Here is a 24,348-nt window from a genome sequence, read left to right as displayed (position 1 = left end):
TTCTGCAGAATACCCTCATATGCATTTGCCTCTTTCCCCAACCCTCAGCTATTTGTTAAGCAGGTCATTTGTTCAGCCAAACACATCTCCTGCCATGACCACCAGTCAGCTCTGGCTCGGTGAAAGCTCCAGGGTATTTAAATCTTAAACAGCCTATCAGTGGACAGAATCATGAGAACGCCAACAGGGCAGGAAAATACACCTTCTTCCAAAGGAGATTTTTTTTTTTTTTTAATACTTCAAGAATGCATAAAAAGTACATAATCATGCACTAATTGGAATAGCTCCCTGGGCATTAAACTGTTCCTCAGAAGAAAGGCCTGTTGATGTTGACTTCTGCCTACCGTCTTGTCCCTGGTCTTCAAGCTGTTATCCGTCAGGACAGGAGACAGCTGTCCTGTCCAAAACCACGCTCTTACACTGTTGGAGACTGTATTTGGTAGTGAAGGGATCGCTTAAACAGCTAGGATCTGCACATGCCTTTTGGGCACAGCTGGCTCCTGCAGTGAAGATGAAGAATAGGACAGTAGGTAGAAGTCGGCGCCAGCAGCTACGAGAAGTGCTTTTTTTCCCTTCTAAAAATGCAAAAGAATAATCAATGCCACTTTTAAGTTCATAACGCGAAGGCGATTTAATTTTTCACCACTGATGTGACAAAAGAGAAATTCAGAAGTAGGTACTCAAAGAGAATGTGTATGATGTACTCAGAAGAAGTAGGTCTACACACACACACACACACACACACACACACACACACACACACACACACACACACACACACACACACACACACACACAGGCGCAAACACATGCAGATACACAGAGACCCACAGTAATAACAGGCAGCTCAGTGCAATAAGTTTTTTTTTTTCTTTAACTTTTTAGTTTCAGAAAACACAAGTCCTTCATGGACATGAAGACTGGGTGAGAGGTGTGGAATGGGCCATCAGCGGTAGGTGACTTTGATCTATGCATTGCTTAAAAATGTATACAGTACCTGTGAATTGCTTTGCTTTGTGCCTTTTCTTGAGAATCGAGTGGCTGAGGGTTTGGTTTTTTTGATTGATGAGACTGCACTTCTCTAACAGTCGGGTCAAAGAGAAAACCACCAACATTGCCAGAGCCAGAACTCTCTTGTATTTCAAATGAAATCTTTGAATTTCATCAACAGGGCAGCTTGATTTGTGTTGACATTTCAATAGTTCTTGCGCTCTCATTTACTACCTCTACCCCAGCATGCACCTGGTCTCCTCTTCCTTATTGGTTCATTATTTATTTTATATACAATTGCAGCTTATTTTCTAACTGATGGAGGTGTCTGGAATTGAGTTAGGATAATGCCCAAAAAGACAACAGATGCCCAAGGGAGCTGGTTTACTAGCCGCACTAATACTCACACGCTACCTACACACCTTCCGACTCATCGCTTTTTGTTGTTTGTTGCATTATGCCACTGATCTATTTTCTTATTGTTTCTCTCCTTCACCCTTTGGGTTTTGTCTTAAAAATGTATTTTTCGACCGGGCCAGCACTAAAGCACTTTATCGAATCTGTCTGAACAATAAAGAAATTAAGCACAAGAACCCCAGTAATGTAATAACCCTCGTATCTCTCCTAAAGCCTGCCAAGCGTGAGTGAATTCTTTCCCTTGGCTTAATGTTTACTTACGCAGCAGTAATGACGATGTACTTTACCAAAATGCCTACCTAACACATCTGGTCGCTACAAGGGTTCTGACTTGCTCTATACATCATTAGGTGGAGTTTGTTGGCTGCCTGATTCGGGTAATAGAGGGAGATCAGCTAAAATGTGTATAACTGCACCTCTGTTGATGAATTAATTGGACGTTACCTAATATTGTTCATGTGTAGTAAATAAAACTAGGGTGACTGTGCATATCCTTTGTGCTCTTATACTGTTGCCCCTAAGCCAAACCTTACTGTTTAGTTAGGAACTAGTTGGGGTCTTCAGTATAAATTGTTCCTTTTTGAAAAGGGTTCTCGGCCTCCATTTAAACATGCATGTATTCAAGATTTGCACATGAAAACATATAGGTCAAACAGACTGGTTAAATTGTGGAGGCTTAAAGAGCACTAAAGGGTTAATAAATAGGTGGCATCCTAAATAGCGACCTTATAGGATCTCGTACAATGCCCATCAGACATATACAGACGTCCTTCTTGGGTGATTTGTAGGTAATAAGGGAAATATAGAAATATTCTGTTTAATTGAGCATGGAAATTATAAGGTAAAAACACTTTTTAATAATCTTCTTGTTAATGATGCTCTATTTTTATGTTACTACACTTGCCCATCTTTTGTATGCTTTAATATATAATGAGCTGTAGTGCTTTTGAAGGACACTAAGTGAGTCAAGCTAGCAATTTATCTTGCTTTCGGTACAGACGGCGACCTATTCTTAGCAAGTTGTGCCCAAGACTGCATGATCCGCATCTGGAAGATATTTAAGAAGTCAGAAGCTGAACCTCCCAGAATTGATGATAATGATGATGGAGAGGAAAGCTCAATCAAGCTTAAAGAGAACATATTCACAGTAAAAGATGAAAGTGAGTAGTAAACATTTTATTGTTTGACAAGATTACATTTATATTTAAAACAAGTGTGCTAGATCGAATTTAGTGGCCCTATTAAGCTTCCCTAATTCGTGTTAACGTGTATTGGAAGGAAAGGTTTGGTCAAGAATGCTTGGGGTACTGGAGGTAAGAGATAGCAATTAAAGATCTGTGCAGGTAGGGTGTCAGGTAGACCATCTTGGGCTCAAGTATCGGTGCTACACAATGATTTTAGAGGGTTAATGAGTACCAGAACTATAAAATTAAAAACAAACTTATAAAGACTAGCCCACAGTAAAACATTTGGAGGGTGTAGTTACACAGAATGTCCAGTAGATGGTGGTCCAGGATAACAAATGACAAATAAAACATCCAGCTGGCGATGTCCATAACAATTAAAACAATTAATGGCTAATGAATGTAATTTACTGGCAGTAACAATATTAGAAATATGCTAAATCATTCAGAATATGTATTTCATCAAGTAGAATAGAATACTAGAAGCATTAATAGTAGTAGATGTGTTGTGCTTTTTGTATTTCTAGCTGCTGCTCCTTCTGTGAGATTCAATTATACCCCCTTTTTCTGTATATGTCACATTTCCATTTATTCCTGCTAAGATTCTTGCTCTAGTAAATGCATTCTAAAACAGAAAGGAGTCGTTTTCGTGACATAAGGCAACGGGGATCATGTGAAGGTTTTGACATTTTTGCGCTCTTGTCATTTTATATACCTTACTCCATAATGAGCCGTTTTCGCTATGCTTGAAAAAGATAATCAGAAAACTGCAATCCCTTTTCCAGACGATCAAAGACAAAAGTATAAAAGCCTTCGCACAGCAGAAAGACATGCCACGTCTGAAGTAATGCGATACTGTTTTTGATAATTTTCTTTCTTCTAAGTCAATGCTGTATCTTGAATGTGAGCGTAAAAGCAAAAGAAGAAAAAATGTGTGTGTGTTCGTCATAGGAACTGTGATTGAATTCCTGAGCGTGCCAGTGCATATTATAATGAACACAAAGACAATTCCCTTGCAGGCAGCTTTGATTTTACTGCAGTGCAATCACCTTTATTGTGAAAGAAAAGATTATAACCCCAGAGGAGAAAGAGAAAAACTTCTTTTGAAGTATCCGTACTTATGTGGCATTATTTAAAAGCCATACCTTGCAGCTCTGGGGAAATGCTTTTTGGATTGCTGTTCTGTAATATTATTTCAGTTTATGTCCTCTCTGGAACACGGCTCAGGAATCACTTACATTCGTCCTATCCTCACAAAAGAGACTACTGAAATACGAGTTCATTCCCTTCTGATGTCTCATCTGGAATTATTGCAACTCTATACTCTCTGAGCTTTCACCGCTCCACACTTTGTATGAACACCTCTGCCATTCTAAGTTGTCCCCCTTCTGCTGCCTCCTTGGGCCAGTCCTTGGGTTTGTTCGCATAGGCTCCAGAATTAAAGGCTGCAATCTCTAAATATTGTCCTAGCCTACTTACAGCTCCATGCTAGAATTCCTTATCGTGGTCTGTCCATGAAGCCTATACTCTATCTTTTAAAATATACAACCTGAACGAAACCTTCAAGATCTCCATGCTACCGACTTCACATAATTCTCTCGCAAGCAGTCCCTAACCCTCTGCCTCATTCACCTGCTTAATCATGTGGACGCTTGCAAGACCAGGGCGGTCTTCTCCTTCTGTACCAGTAAATCTTATTAAGTGTTCATCTTATCGACAATGTTATCCTAGTAAACTACTTCTCTCCTTTATTGTAATAGTGCCACATAATCTGCTGCCAAAGAAAATATAATATAAAATGAATCCATAATAACAAAGGCTGGGCATTTTAGAAGATTTTTTGATACATGTAGTTGCATTGTATCGAATGGATATTTATTAATTGATCACATATAATATTCAAGGCTATAATGTGGCTTAATGAAACTATTGTTTAAAAAGGCAAATAACCTTCATCATTCACACTCTTCTACATCTTTGTTTTAGCAAATGAAGCAGCGTATGCCGTTACCCTAGAGAGTGTCTTGGCTGGCCATGAAAACTCAGTGTATGCAGTTCACTGGCAACCTTGCTTTCAAAAAGGTGAGGAAATCTGAAAAATCCATATGACTTTTTATATTTTTGTCTGTCAAAAAGATAATTTTATTCTGTGTGTGCTTTGTTTTGCTTTTTTTCATTTTTCCTATGGCTTCGTCTCAAGTTCCAAAAGAACCATAGAGTGTAAGGATGGCAAATAAGTCATAATTAAAGTACTGGGATATTCTTTAACTCCTTTGTGACCAATAGTTTTACCCCCTTTAGTGACCTGAGCTTATTTGCCATTTAAACTATTTTTGTTCAGTCGTGATTCCCATTTCCCGTGTTTAGAGTACACGCACAGCCCTCTCTGTCCTTGAAAAAACAATATATAACATTTCTGTTGATACCACTTTTTTTTTTGCACAATCCATCAATTAATATGAATAATATGTCAGAAAATATAAAAAAAAAATCTGCAACATCTCCTGAGTGAACTACCTAAGGGTTTTTTAATTTAAAAAGAGAATAACATGCTTTCTTACATACTATACTATTTTATGTTATGTTTTGAACTTTTTTATATATTTCTAATGGGGGGGTTGAGATTTGGGTGCCTTTGTGTATTTTTTTTTTATTTTTTTTATGTTTTAAAAATGACTGGAGAACCCTTTGGGTCGTTAAAGACCTCAAGGGTCTTGAAACCAGATGGCACCTCTTATGATATCATAGTGACAGGGAAAACTCCAGGCTTTCGGACGACCCTGATCTCCCATGTACCAGTGGGGAAAAGTCCTGCCAGTGCAAAAAGAAAACACAGAATGTACTATTTCTTTTGTTATCAAACCATATTAAAGCTGTTAAAATAACTCTTTAAAGAAAATATTAAATGTTTGTCTTTTATAGTTTTTATAACCTATTGATACTGAAGCTTCTTTTTATATTACTGTCCTTGACCTCACTTTGTTATACCTCGCTTATATTATGCTTACGTGTATTGCGATCAGGAATGCGGGGCTGCATCTGTTGCCTGATCTGTCTCTGAGAAGAAAGGCATTCTTTGTCATCAAATAAATAAACTAAATAGACCCTAAGCAAATTAGTAGTTACAATAAGAAACCAAAACGTTTAAAAAAAAGAAAGAATTTGAAGTGTTAAAAACAGCACCCATTAACAATATAAAATGAGTTTAGTGTCCTGCAACCCAAAAGATTTTAAGAGAATAAAAAAAAAGTATGTGAGCCTTTTCTCCCTGAAACATTAAAAACCTATGTACGTATTTTACTGTTTTGTTGAATATTGTGGAACTGAAATTGATGGGGGGGGGGTTGCCCTTATTTTATTTTGTAATAAATATTAAGCTGGATATATGAATATGGTTGAAATTAAAAGCCCTTGTTGGGGCGAACCAAACATGGGTACTCATGTTTAAACATATGGTTCAAACGTATGGTTAAAAATTGAGGCGAGAAGAAGAAAATTGTCTGGCCATGAAGTGGTTGGTTATAGGTAACAGATAACAAATGGGAAGAATTTTAATTCCCATCATCCAATCCAGCCCTTTAACCCCTTCCTCAGCTGCTGAAAGCAAGGAGCATACCTTAGTGGAGACTCCCATTCTAGTCTGTAAAGTCAAAGGGAGTAGCAGCACTAACGTTTAGCCATCATACATGTGGATTGATGCTGCTTCAGTGACATGAAAGCAAGTGCTACATTCTAATACTTACTGGTAGAGACAGCTGGGTATATAGACTTGTAAAATGTAATATTTGTAAATTGTGACAGTTCCACATTAAATGCTAATTTAAAAAAAAAAATCTGAATTGTGTTAAGTACTGCATTCTGTATTCTGTCCTGCAGATGGCAGCATTGTACAGCCAATGTGTTTGCTGTCAGCCTCAATGGACAAAACGATGATCCTCTGGGGACCGGATGAGGAGTCTGGAGTATGGCTCGAGCAGGTATGTGTGTTAAAAGTTGCTTGAAATAGTTGTTGTTGTAGTGACTGTGTAAACAATCCCTAATACATTTTAGTATAATTAGAACGCGTTTACAACCAGTCTTTGAAGCCTGAGTTCCCATTAAAAAGTGAAGTGTAACGTTTTAAATAGATAATTAGAGTAAAAACACATTGAAATAAAGAGCACCCTAGTGTCATACTGTCTTAATGGGGTGGCAAATAAGTTTCTTTTGTAGCATGCTATCATTGTGGAAAAGAGCTGTTTTGGCATTGGTTGGTATTATGAATTCATGCAAAGATCAAAACTTTTGTTATACTGTCAAGCTTAGTTGTTGGGAAAACAAATTATAATATTACTTAATAGTATCATCGCTATTCCGTGTTCCAGGTAGCCTCCTGCCCACTGATTGCATATTTTGTCTGCTTTTTAGTGCTTCATTATTCATTCATTACACCTGCCCAAGAAAGGACTTACCTTGCAGAATTACCTTGTCTGTGGTCCATTATTTCGTCCAATGATTGGTGGTGGGTCTATCACATGACAATGAATGTTGGCACAGGGAAGCGGGCAAATGTTGGAGGGGGGGTGTGATTCTGTCCACGCGTTTTCATGTGGACCACATGGAAATTTAAAGGGACTACTCCTTTATTGGCATTAAACTTAATATGATGGTTGGAGTGTCCCTTTAATCAGCGTTCAGTTTTTATGATAGGTCACCTGTGTTTGAATTCTAGTCTTCTGCAAATGTCATTGATTTTTCACTAGCCATTGTTGAATTACTTAAAGACATTTCCATACCATTATCTGTCTTCCTATTGTAAAGAGGCTGTCTGTAGAGAAAAGGGTTCTGGCTAACCAACCCGAAGCTGGTTGCTAGCTTAGTTGTGCTGGGAATAATGATGGTGGTTAATGAGACAGACTTCCTTGTGTGTTTATTGTGAGACTTAAATGTTAACATGCAACGTGAAGCTTTTAATTGCATTAGGTTTAACCAGGTCGCTTCCGTCAAGTATTATAAAACACAACGTTGGCTTACGGTATTAGAAGATGGTGTAAGAATTGTTTAAAAAGTGTCATTGCGGAAAAAAAATTGCATGGGCGTCACAAGAGACGTGTCAAAACCATACAATGTGTGTCTGATTGAAAATAGCATTTTAATGTCTTATTTCTATAAATACACTATATTTAAATTTTTTTTGTAATGTAAGTACCAACATAGGACAATACAAACCAATTCTACATTATTATTCAAAAATATTTTTATTTAGCTTTATTTAGCACTATTTATGTACATTTAACCTGTATTACTAGCGGGATACGTAGAACTATAGAATCAGTTCAGTGGGTCATATTTATTGAAGTGAAGCTGTTATGGAGTCACTGAGTTACTTTAACCCTCAGATGCCTGGGGTCTGGCGGCATTTTGGTCCTGGTAGTTTGGCTGTTTTTTGTAGTTTTGTTATAATAGGGTATGGTAAGCTTTTTATAGATGCCTAGTTTAAGTTAAAAAAGAAAACAAAACAAAAACAAAGAAACAAACAAATGCATGTAACAAACACTAAATCATTACTTTAAAAAGACCGACTCGCTTAATAAATGTATCCGATATGTTTTTGTTTTTTTGCCTTCTTTTGGATCAACAGCAAGAAATAAACAGATATGGGAAAGGCTGAACTTGATGGATGCATGTCTTTTTTTTCAGCCTATCTAACTATGTAACTATGTTTAGCTGAACCTACATGTAGAATGCACATGAACCACTTAAAATAATGCTCTTAGGATGTAAAAATCCATAGGTAAAACATACCATAAGATGTCCTGTGCCGACAGCAGAGGGGTATGATTTGTGAGTAAATGTTTCTGAAAACATAAAGGTAGGCAGGCAATGGAACAACGTGATGGAAGAAGCAAGCAGGCTGCTGGGTTGTATAGCAATACTCATTAGTAGTAGAAAGAGGGGCGGTTCTGCCACTTTACAGATCTCACCTTGAGTATTGTGTAAAGTTTTGGATAGCCCATGTCCAGAAGGGTATTAAGGTTCTGAAGAGAGCTCACAGAAGGGCTGCTAAAATGGTGAGTGGTTTGCAAGATAAAAATCATCAGAAAAGACTAATGCATCTCAATATACACAGCTTCGAGGAAAAGAGAGAGAAGCGAGTTTGATAGAAACATTTAAATTCATAAAGTACAGGACGGAAGTTTATTTGAAAAGAGGAGAATTGTTAGATCAAGACGTCGTAATCTAAAATTAGAGGGCCAGAGGCTTGGATGTAATGTAACAAAGTTTCAAAATGCAGAGGACTATACTACGTGTACGAAAAGACCAAGGAGCACTTAAGGTTTGAGTCGTTCCACTAGCTATTGCGGTCAGACTAGATGGGCGAAATGGTACTTATTCGCCAGGAAATTCTATGTTTTTGCCAGCCGAACTACGTGTAGAAGTTTTGGGGGAGTTGTTCGATATGTGGTTCCACAGTCGGTTCAACTTTGCCAATGATGTATTGCAGACATGGCTCAGACTTCTGTTTCACAATTGTATTTGGTTTGGGTGGCTGTTATTAAATTTATCTGGAATGAATAACTAATAACCTTTTCTTCAAGGTAAGATAAGGATCTTTAAATGTACCTGCCATTTTAGCACATGAGCTTCGTAGAGTAACATCAAGAGCGCTTAAAATGTACTTTACTATTGTTTATCACCTGGTGCTTTTATTTAATAAAAGGAACTTATGGTGCCTTGCAGCTAAGCCATTCTTGAATCTTCTGTGTGTAGGGCATGATATCAACCAAAACTAGTAAGCCAAGTTTACTGATTGGCTTCAAATGACAAGTATTTGTGGAAACAAAAAAAAAAGCCATTCGCCAATTTGTGAGTGCTAACTTCAACATAAAGTGGTGCAGTCGTGTAATACAAAATGCTGGGCCATCTTTCTTTGCAAGCTGTATTGAGAAGACACCATGTCTATAGTTATCCTGTTCTTGACCCCAGATAGTTGTGTTTTCACTGCAAGGTGCCAATTCTACACCTGGTCATAATTATCGAAGTCATTAGTAGCGGTAGTCAGATGCACATGAAGAAGCCTTGAGTGCCTCCTTAGTCCTGGGTGACTCAGGGGCCTTGGTGTGATGTGTGTATACATGGCAAATGTGTATCTTAATCATTACCCCCGCTAGCCATTTTATTTTTATTCAGTTTTATATTTTTACGATAACTGGACTTTGCAGCAAAAGAATACACATTGTTGCTCTGTGCCTTTTTGATTTGTATTCCTTCGTTACCTTGGTGTACAAGGCTATCATTTTCCTGGGATTTCAAAAACAACATTGCATTGCCAAATCAGCAGGCAAGAATGACGGAGAATCCCACTGGATGCAATTTGTTGCACAGCACTAATTGGAGCAAGCAAGAAAGGGAGAAATGACTGTGCTTCATGAGCAACAAAAAATACATTCACTCATAATTTCTTTTTATTATCCAAATCTGTCCGTAGTTTGTATACCCCGGGGTTATTTTCTTTGGGGTCTGATACATTTTAATTAAACTACCTCTCGGTTTTTATTCTCCATTATATTAAACTCTAGTTATGAAAAATAAATTTTCAGACAAAAAGTAGTATTATCATCCGATCTTTGTGGTCTTGAAAATTTAGGATAGTAGTTGGAGAGAATTGGTGGTGAGCTTCCTTCTGCATTTATCTTTTTTTTTTCTTCTTTGTAGATGAAGTCTGGGGCCTTAGTAAGTTGAGATGGGACCGCAAACCCATCTAAAGGCTCTCACTTGCAATGTATGTTGTGAGGTTGTTGGTCAGGTTATAGTGATCTGAAGGCCTCAACCTGTATTGGTGGATTAGGATTTTGGGAATTTTGAAGAGGGTGTGAGCATTAGAATCATTAAGAAACTCACCAGTTGTGGGCCTTGAAAACTTGTAGGCTCCGGGCACTGCTCGATTGTGAAGGGAAAATAATCTGGGGGGTCTCATTGCTTCAAAGGAGGGCAGCATTTATAATGGAAATAATCACAAAACAACATATTCAATCTTTTCAATTCTTGATCTTTTTCTTTCCAATGAAGGTTCGTGTTGGAGAAGTTGGTGGGAACACCCTTGGATTTTTTGGTTGCCAGTTCGGCCCTGACAAGTCTATGATTCTTGCTCATGCCTTTCATGGAGCACTGCATCTGTGGAGCCAAAATCCAACCAAAGAAGTAAGACATTTAAAAAAAAAAAAAGAAAGAAAAGCTATGGCTTATTAATAAAATACAACTATGTGGTAACCGGTGCATTTCAATTAAGTACATTAAATTATGAAGTTAACATTTTCTGTTAAATTCATGAAATCATACCTCAGGGCTTGGTAAATCCCATGAGCCACGAAGCAATTAATAGTGCCGCCTAACCCATTTTGAGAACTTTGTATTTAAGCATGGATGTATACTTTTACTTACCAAATTGAAAGCAAACATTGCCTAAAAGAGAGCGTCTGCATGCAGTGGATCACATCTTTTTGAAGCTGAAGTGTGTTAAAAGTTAACATTTACAAATGTACCAAATTGGGCTTAAAACAGATTACAACTGAGCTCTGTAGAATCCAAGCAGTGTTACATGTTGCATCATATGTTGACATACAATTTACAACGGTGTTTCTCAAGTGCAGAATATGTTCCTCTAGAGTGCTTCTGATATGACTTGGTGACCAAATACATCAAACGTCATGATGCAATTTCAGGTGTCACAGACTGTTTCCTTCCGAGGATATCGTTTAATATATTAACTGTCTGAGCCATGATATTACGGTGATTGCTGTAAAGTGCCACGTTGCTTACGATTGGTAATTAAAGCTATTAAGACAAAGGAGCGTTTCAGCATCTATTCCCCAATAGTGATTTACTCTATGCTAAGATGATCTCCCTTTTGTGGGGATGCTATGCTAATTAGAGCAGGGCAGATGGCAATCACAATCGCAGTGCATTAGAGTTGATTGGAGCAGAAGTCCAACTGGCAGTTCTTTTATTTTATTTATAAAAACTTATGAAAGCCTGCTGTCAAGGCGACAGGGTACCATTATACAACACCGCATCCGCTCGTTTCATTAAGTATGCCCTGCACCTTTGGAACATGCTGCTTGCGTATGATAAAGAAAAAGCTTTCAAATGCAGGCGGAAGGGTGGGCTTTTTCTGCCCCTTGTGTTTGAAATGTCAGGTCACTTTAAAGCTGATTACCCCAGCATTTTCTTGAAAGGCTGAGCTAATATGGTAATGGGTGCAATGTATTTCCATTCGGAAATTCCAGAGGTAATTTTTATGTTAAATGTGTTCACGCTTCAGTCTAGGAGAAGGTGGATATTTACCGCGTTCAGTAAGCATTATCAACGCGATTATTGCGGACTTGATACCATCTAGGCTGGACATGTTGCATCACTTGAGTAGAGCTAGATGTTACATTTAACTCCCGTGCTATCGTTTCATTGATTGCTCTTACAGAATGAAATACAGAACTGCATAAAACTTGAAATAAAACCAAAAATGTGTGTTATCCTCGACCAAGTTAAGTTTTATGACAGATATTTGGTTTTGAAGGCCTTTTGTTAAAAACTTGCTTAAGACTCTGGGGGTGAACGGCACTCATTTAGGAGGTTTGTATCTCACTCGATTGTGGACATTTTCAGTTTGTTCTTAAAGTTAGAACCAAAAATACCTTAAATAATCATCTCTACTAGTTGACTCGCCTAATTCCCTGATGTATCCCATTGATGCTAATGCGTTTTCTGTTGCAAACTGCGTAGCCAGCCACACATTTACCAGGTCGTTTATCTCATACGTTATTACATTATGCCATGTTTGGGAAGTATTCACGCTTCCCATGTGTAGGGGATATCGAGCCTCCTGTGGCTTGGGTTTTTTTTCTCTTTACCTCTGGTGGCAAACGTTTAATTCTGTTATTCCTTCTGCAATTTAATTTCAATAGGACCAGTGGATTCCCATGGTGGTCATGTCTGGGCATTTTAACAGCGTGCAGGGTCTGAGGTGGGATCCTGATGGAGACTTTGTTGTTACAGTGGGGTCCGATCAAACAACAAGGCTTTTTGGTCCATGGAAGAAAGAGGGACACTCACAGGTACGGCATACATTCTGAGACAAGTCTTCTCTGTTACTTAAGTACTGCAAATATGTGTTTAATAGTATATTTACTATTAGAGGGTATATTATTATTAATAGCTCTATCATATTCACCAGCGCTGTACAGTTGCATCATTAAGATGAAAACAACCTTGCCAACACGTGACATATGCTAGGGCAGACCGCTAACATGTCACTCTACTTTACATGATCAGAAGTGGGAGACAACAGTCTTTGACCAAATGCCCCAAATCCCTCATGGAAGCAGGTTTTTTTTTTCATTTACTAAAGTTGTCTCTCTTTCTCAGCAAACCAGTAGTTTTTCAGGTATATGTGTACATGCTAAATGTTTTAAAACAGTACGTTTCCCTTCCCTAAAGAATCTGACTAAATAAGCAAAAAAAAAGAAAGAAAACGGAGAAAATACAGGAAACCCCAGACATGTTGAATAACATTTCTGCATGGAAAATCGTGTTCAGCAGGTCTGTGAAAGATCTCTGTTTGTTGCTAGGCAACAAGACATTGCATGAAGAACAGGACTTTTTTTTCAGGGGCATTCAGATATTCCTGCAATAGTGTGATGTCTGTTTGTTGTTTTATATTAGCACGTCTCTTGATTTCAAGAGAGATGTCCAGATGGGAGAGTTTTCCTCGAATTTTCCAGACCGCTCCTCTTTATAACCCATTCTCCAAAGGGTTGATTTAGACCTGATTTTTTTATACATTAAGGAAATGTCTAGGCCTTGTTACATTGGCATACAAAAAATGTTGGCAAACGTGTTAATACATTGTACGGTGTCCGATAAAAGAATATACCACTGGAGGTTTACATTGATGTCTCTGTCTCTGTCAATGTGTGATCCAATTAAACGTTATTGGCTTCCAGAAATGAACACAAGTTAAGAAATTGAATAAATAATTGCCTGTTGGTAATAGTCATTGTGTCAAGAAAGTTTAGCCAATATCAGATATTTTTATAAATGATATTTTGTTGAAAATTACACATTTTTCAATTACAAAAAAGGTGGTGCCAAGTACCAAAATATTAAATAAATTGTGCATTTTGTATGTAAGTATGTGTTCTTTTACATGTAGTACTAAACACATAATGTAAATTGCTATTCCTTGCAAGATTCCAGTATCCTTACGTCAAAGTACATCTTAACTAATTAAACACCCACCTAAACTAATTAAAGATGATGTTCCACTTACTCTAAATGCAACAGTATTAGAAATGGCATTTATAATATGGTATTGTTCAGCGACCTTGATCCTTCCCAAAAATAATTAAATCACATACATTAATGTCTTGTATTTTTTTTTTGTGCACGCTTAATAGTCATGTGACCCCAAAGCTAATACCGATAGGTTGTTGCTACGGAAACTGGAAAAACCGCTTCTTAAATGCTTCGGCATCTTACTTTATAAGAATTCTATACCTAATACTTACATTTGGTAATGACTTCATCTCCTCACATAGAACATGTAAATTGGATAGCTGCATTATAATGTTTGCAGCTCTGCAGCATTAATCTTTTTCTCAGCCTCCATAATTAATGGTAATCGCCATAATCTAATAAAATATTTAGTTCCATCTGATTCCAGTGTTTTTGATGTGTACTCTTTTTCCCTTCCCAAATGTCAAGTCAGCATACAAGGTCTCTGGGTGCGGCCATCATACATTTTTAGTAAACTCCATTTATGCTCACTTGTGATTGACTATAGAGAAAGAAAAGGAACGGTTCTTTTAGCAACGAGACAGCTTGTGAAGTGTCGTACCAACACTGATCTAAGCTAATGATGTCCCAGTTTATAAATATATATCGCTTTAGCAGCAATTTCATCAAATAAGCTGTTCCCTGAAGTGTGCGCAATCCATATCTGATGCATATAAATACAATTAGCAAAATATATCAAGAACTCTTGTAGTGGTACAGACCACCATGAGGTACACCATAAAACGAGAACAGATAATGTCATTGCATGGTTAATATTAATAAACTAAAAAATAAGATTGGTCATCTTACTCATAGAAGATACAACAGCACTAAAGAATCTTCATCCATATACTCAATTACAATCTGATGTACCCCCAAACCCAAGGGAACGATAAGAGGATTAACCCTCAGTTGCCCTTCTTTTAACCACTAAACATGTCCGCTGTCTAAATTTGCTTCTGGCACGGCTATCAAAAAAAAAACAACAATGTTTCTAAAAAATGTTTAGAATATGTGTCTAACAAAAAATAATAAATCACCATATAATGAAGCAAGAATTTTGAGTTCCTATTATGTGTACTTAAATTTTGCAACAACTTTGGCCCATTTGGTTTACGTATATTATACATGGGAACATGTACTTAGGAAGTTAGGAGTTAACAATATGTAGTGCAGGGAATATTATTTTCAGAAATTGTCAAAAAAGGGCAATTCATAAACAGATTTCTTATAAAGTTATTTATGTAAGCAATATAAGTGACAACAGTGATTTCCAAGCTTATCCATGAATGTACTGATCAGCCCTATATATATGTTCTTTTAATATTCTTTTAATTGTATATAATATTAATTTTAAAGATAAAAACATACGAGCATAAAAGGGACAAGTTTTTTTTTCTCCAATTAAAAAAGGCTGCTTCTATGTGAAATATCTCAATGCTGTAATTTAACCCTGTTCTGTAAATCCATGCTGATAACTATGTGCTTCATATTTATATAGGTGACATGGCATGAAGTTGCCAGACCACAGATACATGGTTATGATATGCAATGTATCGCCATGATTGGCAGATTTCAGTTCGTGTCTGGAGCTGATGAAAAGGTCCTCAGAGTGTTTTCTGCACCAAGAAATTTCATTGAAAACTTCAGTAATGTTTCTGGTATATCGATGGATAAGCTACTTTTACATGTAAGTACCAAAGTATTTTTTGAGGTTCTGTGAATATGCTTTCGTCCAATCCCAGATACCTTTTGCAGTGTTTTGGAAGGGTGTTTTGATGAAATGTTGGGTATAGCAAAAACTCTACATATAAGATTGATGATAATGACACATTTAGGGTTCTTGATTAAATTATCTTTGTCTGCAATATGAGGTCGGTTTAAAACCTTGGTTTTGGAATTTTTGGGGTTGGGCATTGGTCCGTTCAAATTAATATATACATTCTCTAGTAGTTCTCTTTTCAAATGTTGGTGTGAAAACTTGCTTATCTTCTTTTTGTATGGTAATGCAATCCAAACTAGGCTTCAACACCTACATCTTTTAGCTTGATTTTTGTCTTGCATCCTTTAGCTTGTTTAAATTTTCTCAAAGGAGTACACCTATATTCATCCTGATGAACAGGAGCTTGTGATGCTTTGGTACAGCGTATATTGAGAAGCCACTCATGTGTAAAGGATCAATGGTGTATGCCCTTGCAGCTCCTCAGCAGTCTTCTTGTCTTGGCTGGCAGCAGAAGCTCAGAGTGTGCCCAGTAAGGAAGGATAGCGTGTTACCTTGCTAGTTAAACAGCATGACTATGAGTGTAAAGATGAAACTGCCTAGAACGTGTTTAATGCTTCTTAAAGTGGAAGTCCTCATAAAATTCATGCTGTATAAAGTAATGCAGGATATAAAATTATTTTAGTAAACCTTTTAGCTGTAGACTTGGAGGCTGTTATCGTTGTTGTTAAGCAATGCTAGTGAAGTCCGTTCCTCCGTACACTTTTATTAGTCAATGTGTCCAGCTGGCTGAATAACAGAGTGCTTGTTTATTACAGTTCTCCTTAACGCACTCCCCAAAGCACACCTAACGGTCCAAGATTTGGAAAGCACACCACCACCACCGGACTCTGGCACAGAGCCCTAACCTTAACCCCATTGAACACATTTAGAAAAGCCTTCCCAGAAGAGTGGAGTCCATTATAATTGCAAGTGAAGGGGGACTCTATATTAAGGCCTATGTTTTAGAATAGGATGTTCAACAAAGCTGTAACAAGGGCATTTGATGCTTGGGCCAGGGTAAGCGCTCTTGCCCCGTGTTAGTGTCACATTTGCTTTCTGAATTGGAAGGAGGTGCAAGGCATTTCCGCTGGGTGGGCCAAGCATGCCCCTTACCTTGAGTAGCCTGGGGCAGTTTCCTCTCTTGCACTGTGAAAGTTATGGTTCTGCAGATTTTTAATTTCCTAGATAATCCTTCACTTTAATTGTTAATATCTGTCAACCTTTAGCTCCAGCATGCCTTGTTGTTGAGAGTACGAAACTTGTTTGTCAGAAATTATATTGGATTTATTTTGAACTCTCTTGTTCCCGTAAGTAATGTCCTTCTGGAACTGTCTGAAGCTTTCTTTTGCCCATTACAAATTCTAGTTGACAGCTGTTTTTCATTCATATGATCAGCATAAGGAAACTCTAAACCTCAGTACTGCTAAAGGGCCCATAGAGCAGGGTACTTCTGCTATGGAAGAACTAAATGTCGCAGAACACTTGACATGTCTTGTCTCTGTTTTACAGCCCATAGCAAGTAAGGTTTGTATGCTATCTGAAGTCCATATGTTTATCCTTATCTTTGAAAATTACATTTTACCGTGAAATCCTAGATGATTGCTTTGGATATGTGACCCACAAACTCTTTTCAGCTTGTGTTTTTATAATTGACCTGTTGTGTATTTTCTGTCATTCTGTGTCTTTGTCTTATTTGTCTATTCCTGTTTGGAGGGGAGCAGAAGAGATATTAGAACAAGAAAATAAAGTCCTGTAAGGGAGGTTTATTTTACTTGGAAGGCATAGATAAGTGCAATAGCCTTCCAGTAGAAATGAAAACAAAAAACCCAAACCAAACAATCAGCCATATAGGGTAGGAAAGAGTCATTTTGTTATACACTCATACCCAGCAAATATTGTTCTTGAACATCAGGTAAGTAAGACAGGACAGGTGGGAAAATAAGGGAAATAAAAAATTGTATTCCGCTTCACAACATATTTTACATTACAATTATTAGGAACATGGTGCTGCTTTTGTTAAGGTGCAATGGTTTCTTTATTATAAACACATGTACTGTTTAGATCACTTTGTGAACATATGACCTTCAAGCTTCCTGATTTTACTTGGTCAGGCAATTTATCTATTTAGGTTATACCTAAGTAGATAAAAATTGAATATGGTCACATCGTATAAAGTGTGCTCCCCCTCAACTGGACAGATGTTGTTCCAGAATACACTAATCTCAAGTAAATTGAATTGATAATATTTAGAGTATGTTGTCAAGCAATCCACACTAGGTGCTGAGCAGCATATTATTATGTCTCACATTTACAATACAGCCACAAGGCAGTGAGATCATGGATGTCAGCAGAAAATTATGCATTGATGTAGAGGGTGAAAAAGGCAACATTGTGCCAGATGAATGGGTCAACTAGTGGCACATTTAGAAGCATACTTGCCACTCTGGGCACTAAAATGTAAAATGGGTTCATAAACACTGGTTCATGAGCACACCCAAGGCATGTTTTCAATTAGCATAAAATGTCCTTCTCTTTTTCATGATCACCACAGCAGCTAACTTATAATCTATTACTAAAATTAATTTATACACCAATGATTTATGCAACATTCTCGAAGGTGGTATTTTGTTTGTTGTCCAAGAGGAAAACCAAAATATAATCCACAGAAAAATCTTGTACCCAAAATTATATTTTTATGTCTTATGGATATTGGAGTGCATTTTGCATGGACTCCTGTGTATTTTACCGCATGGGAAGCATACATACTGAAACGAGGAAGCAATAGTACATGTTTTGGACATGCTCAACAACACTCCTAAAGACAGCAGCCAATCGCATTGCCAGTGTTCATATATCAAACGTGATTGGTTGCTGCTACTCCCATTGATTTTCAGCGTAGAATGGGAATTCTACTGGGCAGAGCCGGCCTTAGGCGTTGTGGTGCCCTGTGCGGACTACTCCTCTGGCGCCCCCCTCACTACCCCCCCTCTGCCCCTTCAAACTACCCCTCCCCTCTGCCCCTTCAAACTACCCCTCCCCGGAATAGTCCAGCGCTCAACATGAGATGCCGGCACCGCGACGGAGTCACGGAGAGTAAGGGGCGCCGAGCGGTTGCTGAGAACCTCACGAGCAACCGCTCGGCGCCCCTGCACGGGACTTAGATTAAAGCATCGTTTTTGTTTTTGATTTTTTTTTAAACTTTATTTAACATGAATGATGTTAAATAAAGTTTAAAAAAAAACAACAAAAAAAAAAACGATGTTTTAAGTTAAGTCCCGGGCAGGCGCCCCTGCTACCATGGCGCCCTGTGCGGTCGCACACCCCTAAGGCCGGCCCTGCTACTGGGCATGTCCTAGAAGCATACTGTGGCTTTCAGTAGAGGCACTTGGGGAGGAGTTAAACGACACAGATGTCTCGATTTGTAACAAATGCCTGTGTCTGTGCAAGATTTTTCCAAATGTGCATTTAACATAAAATAGTGTGCACCATTAAGTCACATAGAAGCATAGAACTCTAGTCATCTAATCATTTTTCTGGTGTAGAACCTCAAACCGGACTTGTCTTATATTTGTCTTATATTCTTATATTCTTGTCTTATTCTTATAATTGTCTTATATTCAGGGTATGAATGTGAAATGAGGGTGTGCAAAGAGAGGAACAAAGGAGACAATATATATAAATAAATACCGTATTTCCTCGAATGCTCTGAAAAATACCCCTCGTCTTATAATCGGGGTTGTCCTATAATCAGACCTCAAATAGGTCTGACTGTGAGACTAAGATCCAGATCCCCGCAGCGCTGCAGGGGGCCTGGATCCTCCTGTCTGGTAACCTCCCCCCAACTTACCGGTGCTTTTGACTCCCGGGGTGGCATGTAGACGTCTATGCAATTCGCGTAGACAACTTCCACTGCAGCCGGAAGGAGATGCAGTAAGCAGCGAGGGTTGTCTGCATCCGTCGAGCAGACCTTCCCCGGCTGTCAGAGATTAGAGTTCCCCGCACCGGTGCGGACAATTCTCACTGACAGCCGGGGAAGGTCTGCACGATGGATGCAGACAACCCCCGCTGCTAACCGCACTTCTTTCCGGCTGCAGCGGAAGTTGCCCACTCGAATCACGTAGACGTCTGCCTCCAGAAATGCCTTTTAACCCTCCATACGCCACTCTGCCTCCTGAAATGCCTTATACCTCCCTATATGCCACTCTGCCCCATAATATGCATTTTAACCCCCTTAATACCAGAGTGACATATAGGGGTATAAGGCATTTCTGGAGGCACATAGGGGGTTAAAAGCCATATCATGGGCCACAGTGGCATATAGAGGGTTAAAAGGCATATCATGGGGCATAGTGGCATATAGGGGGTATAAGGCATTTCTGGGGCAGAGTGACAAGCCTGGGGCAGATGTGCATAACTGGGGGGGGCAGGTTGGAAAATAAAAGGAAAGAAAAACTAAATATTTTTCTCAATCATAGCTTTTATTAAAAAAATAGTTTACATAGTTTACATGAATTAAAATTTGCTGGTAAAACTTTTTTCCTAAAGGGGGTCATCTTCTATTCAGGCTTTTTCTTTTTTTCCTTAATTAATATTCAGATTCTGGGGGGTCGTCTTATAATCAGGGTCATCTTATAATCAAGCAAATACGGTATATACCCACTTTTCTTAAAAAAAAAAACAAAAAAAAAAAAAAAACAAACAAAGCACTTACCTTACAGTTTTAGTTATCATATTTCACTGTACATAATGCGCACCTCTCTGTTAGTGTCCTGCTCCCTCTTCTAGCGCTGCTGATTGGAGGTCTGTTGCACCTTCATGGGGTAGGTCACAGCACTTCACTGTGTTTATTAGGCTAGCAGGATGAGGGAAGGTTATCTCAAATAATCAAAGTACACTTGCAATTTTTGTTGGTGAAGTGAACATTTTCTTGTATGACCTATTTTTTTCCTAATTGATGAATTCATTTTTTTTTTACGTGCCATTGATTTCTTTTTTATTTATTTTTTTGGTTTCTTGTTACAGGAAGACACAAATCTTCCCGAAGGAGCTACTGTCCCTGCATTGGGTTTGTCAAATAAAGCAGTCTTTCAGGGTAAGTTTGATATTTTTGTCAAAACCAGTCTTCATGACATTAAACGAGGCTGCTTTTTTATTTTTTCCCTGATGGAGATAATTTGGACGACATGTTACAAGTGTGACGTTTTGGACTTTAAAACGAGATCCAGTACAATGAAAGAGGTCATCTTTTTTGAGCGTTGTTTAAAAACACATTTTTTTCCTATCCCATTCCCAGAGCTTGTCTGCGGGTAATAATTTTATACTTCCAATGAAACATTAGCTGAGCAGTATGCATTAGTTGTAGACACATTATTAACATATATCGGCATCATGTGATTTATCTTATTAGAGTTGCTTCTATCAAAAGCGAGAACCTAGCTAAGCAAAGCAAATAGCTTCCGTTTAGCTTGGTTCTCCTTACATTTAGAATATGTTGTAATGTTGGCTCAGATGCTTTGAATGATTTCCAGTTGGTTCATTTCCGTCATGGTATGAGGAACACTGGTTACTTTCTGTATGCCATTTTTCAAGCAGCCCAACAAGATACTGATATCATCTTAGGTTTTGATTCCATTTTGTTCACACTTCAGCAGCTGGAAAGTATATGTATTCAAGGACTGAATTAAAATGTACTGAAAGGGAATCAAACCCTAAGGATCAAAGCAGTGTATTGTGACATAACCATTAGGAAGCCACACTTGATACTGTTAGTAACAAGATATAATTCACAAACCAAGACACTTCAGCTTCCTCTGACATGAATGAAATTGGATGTATCATTAACTCCACATTAATATCGTTCTGGTGTTATATGAAAAATGGTCATATGAACAATGATGTAAAACTGTAGCTCTCTAATGCCTTGGGTTTTTCGTAACCCCCAGCTGTCCTGTTTTGCATGGGACAGTCAGGATTTTAGGACACTGTCCTGCTTTTGTGGGCCATTGTGATCATGGATTGGTTTAGGAGATCCTCTGATCTCACCTGACCGCCCAAGGGAACTGTAAAAGCGGTGGGGGTCTGTGTTGTCCACATTGCAACATTCTGAAGCAGAGCCCCACAAAGTTGCTCTTCAGGTAAGGTAGATGGGCACTCCTGCCCAGGGTCATGTGGAGTACATGCTTTTATAGTTTTACTATTCAACTAAATATGAAAGGCTAGCACATCAGGCATGTTACGTCATTGTGGATATGTCTTCCATCTGCCGTATACATGGACCCAGTTTATTTTATTCTTTTATTTTAATACAAGTGAAGAAGTAGAAACAAAAAAATCTATTTGTTTGCTAACTTTGTATAAGATACACAGGCATAAGGCAGGTCTCCCTCATCTTTCATGACAGGTCCTCTTTAAACTGCTTGTGTTACTAATGAAGACTGTTTTTCTGCCTTTTTGTTCCCACGTCTCCATTTATGTGAAATGATTAAACTGATCTAGGGCTGTTTGGGCTAGGGCCCTTAGTTCCAGTGAAGGGTAATGGTAATGCTATAGCATAAAACGACATTTTCGATAATTGTATGCTTCCAACTTTGTAGCACAAGTTTAGGGAAGGCCCATTCTCATCCATTTTGACTGAAAGGACACACATTTCCAGACACCCTCCAAAATCTTGTGTAAAGACTGGAGGCTGTTCTAGCCGCAAAGTTGCGTGGGGCAATTCCATATTAATGCCCATGGTTTTTTAATGAGATGTCCAACGTCATTGGTGTGATGATTAGATGTCCACATGCTTTTGGTCATATGGTGTATTTAGTACTTTAGTAAGTTTGTGGGACCACTAAAAGCCAACTTTACTCCTCTCAGTCTAGCTGGGAAAATCCCGGTCACTACTTTGTAAGGCCCTTAAGTAAATACATAATGACGACTAGAAACCGTTCCCTGGCTCCCAGGGTTTTGTAGGGTCGCCATGTTGCTTCTTCTAGCAGCCTATCGGTTCCAAGAATAGTTGGACTATTGCCAAGGAGGTCAGCTCCTACAGGAGGTTTGCCTCTTCAGTGTTTAGTACTTTAATATGCATTCTTCTATGGTGGGAGTTTCTGGGACATTAAACTATCCCTTTAAATTGGACAAGCAATGTTTATGTATAGAAAATGTAACTGTTAAAGCAGGCCCTAAAGCTCTTGGTTTACTTTGTCACTGTGCATATTGTATTAAAACTGTGTTAACTTAATTTTCCTTTTAAAAGGAGAACTTCTTCCGCAGTCAGTCCAGGATGATGAAAAATACAACAGTGTGTCTGATCAGTACACACAGCCTTATTTTCAACCTCTCATCTTGTCAGGTTAGTTATCACTGTTACAATAATAAACACCAATCATGTGTCTTATTTTCAAATTAATGTGTAAAATACTTCCCAAATGTCGCACTGCAGCAGCCCGATATACACTCCCCTCAGTGTTCACAAACAGATACAGCACAAATGGGGGCGCATGTGCATATAGGAAGAAAAAAGGAAATATATAATAGTATAATACTGTCAAAAAAAAATCAAAGATATGTAAGATGTGAATGCACTCACAAACAGTGCCGGTACAAGAGGCTCTTCAGAATAAAAGGATCTTTATTTCTTCATTAAAATCTATAGGTATTGGAGGGTTGCAAGTCTTCCATGTAGACCATTTTCTGACCAGACTTCTCTGGACAGTAAATGGGTGCCCAGGGCCCCCACTGTTTCTGTCAATGCTGGACATCTTCCGATTGCAAAGGGCAGTTAACATGATACATCTTTCATCTGCAGCAAGTTTCCAAGTTTCCATCGCTGTCCACTGTGTCTGCGGTTTTCAACATTGCCTGTTTCTTTGTGCTTCTTCAAAAAGAGTTAAGATAGATGCTTTGAAAGTTGTGCCTGGGAGAGACGTTGCTGATACAATATAACTAGCTTGTATCTTTTTGCTATGCTCAGTCATGCCATGGTGTATGACTTTTGACTCTTTTGGCAACCTCACTTTGTTAGTTTTATTTGAAGGCGATTTACCATATTAATGCAGGACAAAATACAAAGCATAACCTATGGGCATGTAAAGTTGCGCCTAGGTATTAACATTTCATGTTTGCTATATCTTTTTATAAACATGAATGGATCTGTTGTCCAGCATGACCCCTTACAGTATACGTTTTTTGCCTGCAGAACCCCCTACAGAAGACCATTTGTTGCAGAACACATTGTGGCCTGAGGTCCAGAAACTGTAAGTATTTTTTTCTTAGTTAAGCTGAGATACAACTTACCTTTTTTAATAGATAGCATATACACATATATATATATATATATATATATATATATATATATATATATATATATATATATATAGGAACTATGATGGGTCTGATAAACCCACTTCAAGATAGAGGACCAGAATCTTCAAGGTTCTACCAATTTGCCTTATTTGTGCCTATGTCTGTTCCCACTTCTTTTATCCATTGCTTGGCTATAATTAAGTCATTCTATGGCTGCTTGGACAAAATACAAAGCAGTAACTTCCCTAATTATGCTGAACATTCCATCAATTGGCCTTCATCTTTTAGAAATTCATAAAAGGTACAAGTAAGGCACAAGTAAAAAGGCTTTTTTGGGTGAAATGTTTCTGAATGTTACCAGAAATCCTCTTTATTCATAACCGCCAGTGTTTC

At 38.2% G+C, this 24,348-nt stretch overlaps 1 protein-coding gene across 2 annotated transcripts in view; it reads left to right on the top strand.

Annotated features, from left to right (window-relative positions):
• Positions 1-24,348, top strand: part of ELP2 (elongator acetyltransferase complex subunit 2) — a 37,184-nt gene that overhangs the window by 5,762 nt on the left and 7,074 nt on the right. For both annotated transcript variants that reach the window (XM_053467696.1, XM_053467695.1), the window contains exons 7-16: positions 886-952; positions 2,406-2,567; positions 4,578-4,673; positions 6,468-6,568; positions 10,641-10,772; positions 12,533-12,682; positions 15,403-15,591; positions 20,686-20,755; positions 22,907-23,002; positions 23,849-23,906. In XM_053467696.1, coding sequence (XP_053323671.1) covers positions 886-952; positions 2,406-2,567; positions 4,578-4,673; positions 6,468-6,568; positions 10,641-10,772; positions 12,533-12,682; positions 15,403-15,591; positions 20,686-20,755; positions 22,907-23,002; positions 23,849-23,906 — 1,121 coding nt within the window. The remainder of the gene's footprint in view (positions 1-885; positions 953-2,405; positions 2,568-4,577; positions 4,674-6,467; positions 6,569-10,640; positions 10,773-12,532; positions 12,683-15,402; positions 15,592-20,685; positions 20,756-22,906; positions 23,003-23,848; positions 23,907-24,348) is intronic.

Source organism: Spea bombifrons, chromosome 5 (assembly GCF_027358695.1).
Source record: "Spea bombifrons isolate aSpeBom1 chromosome 5, aSpeBom1.2.pri, whole genome shotgun sequence".
NCBI classification, from domain to species: domain Eukaryota; kingdom Metazoa; phylum Chordata; class Amphibia; order Anura; family Pelobatidae; genus Spea; species Spea bombifrons.
The sequence above is the reverse complement of the archived record's forward strand: the minus strand, read 5'-3'. Positions and strand labels throughout refer to the sequence as shown.